The sequence below is a fragment of the Cryptomeria japonica genome, chromosome 4 (genome assembly GCF_030272615.1).
Source record: "Cryptomeria japonica chromosome 4, Sugi_1.0, whole genome shotgun sequence".
In the NCBI taxonomy this organism is placed as follows: domain Eukaryota; kingdom Viridiplantae; phylum Streptophyta; class Pinopsida; order Cupressales; family Cupressaceae; genus Cryptomeria; species Cryptomeria japonica.
In genome coordinates this window covers 23,056,272-23,061,134 of record NC_081408.1, presented here as the reverse complement: position 1 = coordinate 23,061,134, position 4,863 = coordinate 23,056,272, and the positions used below count along the sequence as shown (strand labels likewise).

General features: G+C 33.4%; 1 protein-coding gene across 1 annotated transcript; it reads right to left on the bottom strand.

The window, feature by feature from the left end:
- Window positions 1-1,598: 1,598 nt before the first annotated feature.
- Window positions 1,599-2,213, bottom strand: LOC131030843 (uncharacterized). Its single transcript, XM_057961771.2, has one exon. The coding sequence runs from the start codon at window positions 2,160-2,162 to the stop codon at window positions 1,722-1,724; it is 441 nt and encodes a 146-aa protein (XP_057817754.2). The 5' UTR covers window positions 2,163-2,213; the 3' UTR covers window positions 1,599-1,721.
- Window positions 2,214-4,863: the final 2,650 nt, after the last annotated feature.

Genomic DNA, 4,863 nt, shown 5'->3' with positions numbered 1-4,863 from the left:
AGACTTTCTTTTTAAATATTTTAACTAATAGACGACAAAAGAATATATAACTATAAAGTTTTTTTATATGTGTATGTTTTTATATATGTTATTCATCAATTTTTAAGGTTCTATTTTAGATGTTGAACTTACAAATTATGAAATAAAAGGCACATCAAAATTAGTATTTCATACATTAAAGAAATTAGTTGGAGTGTACTTGGTAGACAAGGAATTGACTATGTACAACCCCACATTTTTTTCAGTATTTTTTTTTTTACAGTTTTTTTTTTTTTTTTTTCCTGGAATACAATACAATAATGAGAAAATTGATATAATATGTAACCTTTTTACAATTGGTGGGAGCAATATTGAATAACTAAATAATACTTAGATGGTAGTAATGATAAACATGATATAGTAGGTTACATTTTTTATTGGTGAGGATCAACATTATTAACTAATAATAAACATGTTATAGTAGGTTACATTTTTTTAATCAGTGGGAATCAACATTATTAATTAATAATGAAAAGGGAAAGGTTAAGATACAGAAAATTTTAAAAGAATAAAGTTGAAATTACATCTGATAGTGACTTTTTTAAATTTTTTATTGAAACAATGCACTTAAAAAAATAAAGCTACCAACAATTTAGTCATGAGACGCCACTCTAACAGAATAGATACCTTTCAATCATAAACTCTGTTATATCAACTAATACTACAAAATAAATAATACTAAAAAACAAAAAATAATAGATTCCATGGATAACACTAATTATACACTCATAATGAAAAGGGGTCGCCTCACATAGGACATTTGATATGTGATGATGCATACATATCAATAAGTGGAAGTAATGGCAGTTGTCTTATAGTCTTTTAGAGAAACAAAAAGTGGAAGTAATGGCATTCTTTCCTATTTTCTGCTCTTTTAGCTCTCTTTCTTTTTGATGATGGATCACAGAATGTGATCTGAAATGTTGATACAAAAATACAAACACAATCGAATTCAGAAACAAAAACAGGAGACTTCGAGAAAGTTATTATGTGATTTCAACCTGAACATTGAGATCTGCCTTAATTGTATTAGTTTCTGAACACTAATTATATGCTCATAATTTTTTCTCAATAATGAAAAAAATGACGACAGACAGAGCATTTGACATGTGATAATGCATACATAGCAATAAATGGAACTAATGACATTCTTTCCCTTTATATTTGCATTGAATACCGTGGTCCAATAATAACTTCCAAAAAATTATTATGTGATTTCTACCTGAACTCTGAGATCTGCCTTATTTTATTGATTACTGAACCTAAACCAGAAAAATACATGTATACTCATACTTACTATTGCTAGGCATGTTTTGGCTCATCTATGGAGTGAGGAGCCTACAAAAATTCAAGACCATGAAGCCAAACTCTTATAAAACAAGTTGATCTTTGCATACAAATACCTATAAAGACCACTCACACTAAGCCTATTTTCTCATTGAAGTTAAGAAGAATAGAAAAGAAGTTTCTGTAAACAATGCAAAATAATCATCTTCTTTCTGTTTTTTTTTCCCATAATAATTCTCATCTGTATTAAAAAAAACATAAATGACAGAACAGAAAAGAACAAAAGGATCTCCTCCATTAGACAATGCTAGAGATCTTCAACATTATTGAACATTTCCAGACATTCATAATCCCTGAAACAAAGAAAGATGCACCACCCTGATCATCAGATCTGATCACAGGTAGTAAGGCTGATAGAAATTTGGGATTCCCCACTGTGAGTTGAGGACAACAGCAGGATTCTCATGCATTTTTCTGCAGAGCTTCTTGTAAGAATCTCTGGCTCTTCCTAGCATTTCCATTAGAGGACCCAATCTGGCTCTAGGCAAAGGAAATGCCCATCTCTTTTTTTTGAGATAGAATCTGAATTTTGAACACTTTTTTCTTCCTTCCCCATTGATTTCTTCCTCACCGATTCTCTGATAAGCAACTCCTTTGGAAGATTGAGATCTTCCAAGAAGTCTAAACTTCTTTTTCACCCGATTTGGGAAGCCACCATAGTCATCAGAGAAAAAAGTGAAGGGTTCTCTGTAATGCAGCTTTGAGAAGTCATCTTCATCTTCATAATCTACTTTGTCAGAAACCCCATTGTCCAATTTAATGCAGAAGTTCTCCATTAATTAGACAATGGGTAGAACTCAGAGTTGCATCATACTTTTGAATGGGTTTGAGACTAGAAGTAGCCAAAGATTGGGTTGAGAATAGAAGATGGAGCCCACTGAGAAAACTGGTGTGATGGACCCACATGGATTCTTTTGAGGAAAAGGAAGACAGAAACTACTCAATCATGACAGTAGTATGTGACAAAAAGCTGTTGGGGAATAATGTTTTCACATGTTCAACTATGTGGTGCTCATGCATACTGGTCGCTCAAACTTCACACTTCTCATTATGTTGGTATTTAACAAATGCAAAGTTGTTGTAGACCCCAATGATTGAATATCCATAGAATGGATTCCAGCTATTGAGGGCTTAAAGATTATGGCCTAATTCATAATGTAATAGGATTAAGAAGTTTAAACACAACACTGTAAAATAGTAATCAAACTACACATTTATCTCCATAACTTAAATCAATTGCATTTATATGTATATAATCGTGACAAGTTATAATCAAAACACATTTTAATAATGTTGAACAATCATTTTTAATCAATTATATTTTAATAATTTTGTAAAGGGAAATTAAAATTATACTTATATTCTGATTAAGTAATTTAGGATAAGGGCTCAAACCCTTTAACATTACAGTCAACTGACGGACAAGAGGGATCTCATGAGTAGTGAGACTAACAAAACCTACAGACTCGTATAAGCACCAGCCATCAAGGCAAAGAGAGTGAATCTCATGAAAGGCGAGATAGAAGAAGAAGAAGTAGACAGAGGGATCTTTTGACCGAAGCTAGGAACTAGTAGGAAATAAGGGTATCGACCTTGAACAATAAGAATCTCTTTCGTCGACCTAAAAAGAGTAAGGGGAGAAGGAGAAGGGCCTTTCCTCCTACAAGGAACAACCGTTCAAGCAATATTATCATCCATCCCCCGGGAAACAAGAGGGGGTCCCCAACTAGAGGATCAATAACAATCAAAGGGGGGGCAACATGAACAAAAGGCAAATCAACAACCACTAGAGAAGATGGTAGTTAAGAGGGAGTAGCCTACATGACAAGAGATGTACAAGGAAAAGCCTCTGAAGGAACAACTTGAATCGTTAAAGGAGTAATAGGAAATGACAAGGGCACACCCAGAACATGGTGTTCAGTAGAAACTAGGTGAAATTCTGCCGTAGAGGGAGCCTCAACAGTTAAGTGTTCTTTCATAGCATCCTTCCACCATGTAGCAATACCTTCTGATGTGAAAGAAAGCAATTTGAAGCCAAATGACTAGAGTAGAAAAGCAACGACGACAACAAAAGAGGAGGCCCTCATAATCCAATGATTGTGTCCAAGGCATGTCCTCGACCATCAAAACGACTTCCCCACCTCAGTAGAAACTAGGTCAAAGTTCGTTGTGGAAGAAGCCTCAACAATTAAGTGTTCTTTCGTAGCATCCTTCCAACATGTAGTAGTACCTTTTCGACGTGAAAGAGAGCAATGTGAAGCTAGATGATGGGTAGCAAAGCAACCACGACAACAAAAGGGGTGGCCCTCATAATCCAATGATTACGAAAACCATTTTCCCATGAAGAGGTTTGGAGATGTCGATCTCAATGAGAATGCGAGCAAAGGTGGGGTTTCTCAAGTGGGAATTTGACCCATCAACCTTCAAAAAATTACCAATAGAGTTATCAATATCCTCATAACATAAATCCTCCCAAGGCGAAGATCATGCACAAAGAGTAGTTCAGTAAGGAGATTAAAAAATTATATCTATGTTATTTAGGTTAATTTAATCAAATATGTGAGTATAAATTAGTTTAGGTAGATATATGACAATTGGATATTGGTATTTTGGTTATTCGTAACAATTAATAAGTGTAAATAGAAGTAATTGTAGTTAGTTTGATAATTGATGATAGTTTTAAGATTAATATCAATTTGAATCTAATGTGTCTTAGGATATGAAATAGTAGCTAGGAGACTAGTACTATTCACCTAAGACTCAAAATGTTTGCAAAGTTAAGTTTGACTATTAGGGATAGATCCACAACCTTGAACTTGTTTTGTACTAGTGAAACTGATCAATGTGATTTACAAATTTCATTTCCTCATTTTGACTAAAATGTCTTAATCTCATGTTTGTTGCTTAGTGTCTATAAGGTTTTTTTTATATTGATAAATACCTTTGTTAGGTTATCATCGGACTAAGTTGTTAGGGAACTATGTGTTAATCAAACCTTTGAAATTAGACAAAATCATAAAAATAATTCCAGAACGAATGTGTAGGGCTATAATCTTTTTAGAGCACAAATCAAAGTGTTTAGATGTAGATCATTTCCTAAATTTTAGAATATTAAAATAAATGTATTGAATGCTCATAAATACAAGGCCGTAACATTATATTGCACAAATTTGTGTTTAGGTAGTAAGCTCTAGGCAAGAAGGGTAAATATGTGAAGTTAGTGAAAATTTAATTTAGGGTAGGGATGGAGATGACTCTTTGACCATGAACTAGTCATAAGAGAGGAAAGAAGCTAAAGCATAGTGGACAATGTGCACATCACGTCAAAATAATTACAAGCATAAGAATGGTAAATGAGCAAATAGGACAAATATACAAGGTGATAAGTGGTGAGTGTATAGGAAAAGGTCAAAATGGGAGGTCGATAATATAGAACAAAAGTTTCATGTTTTATACATGATTGTGTTGTTTGTCAAT

What these genes read in the sequence shown, in the direction of transcription:
- LOC131030843 (XM_057961771.2), bottom strand. Translation starts at nt 2,162, where the DNA reads ATGGAGAACTTCTGCATTAAATTGGACAATGGGGTTTCTGACAAAGTA.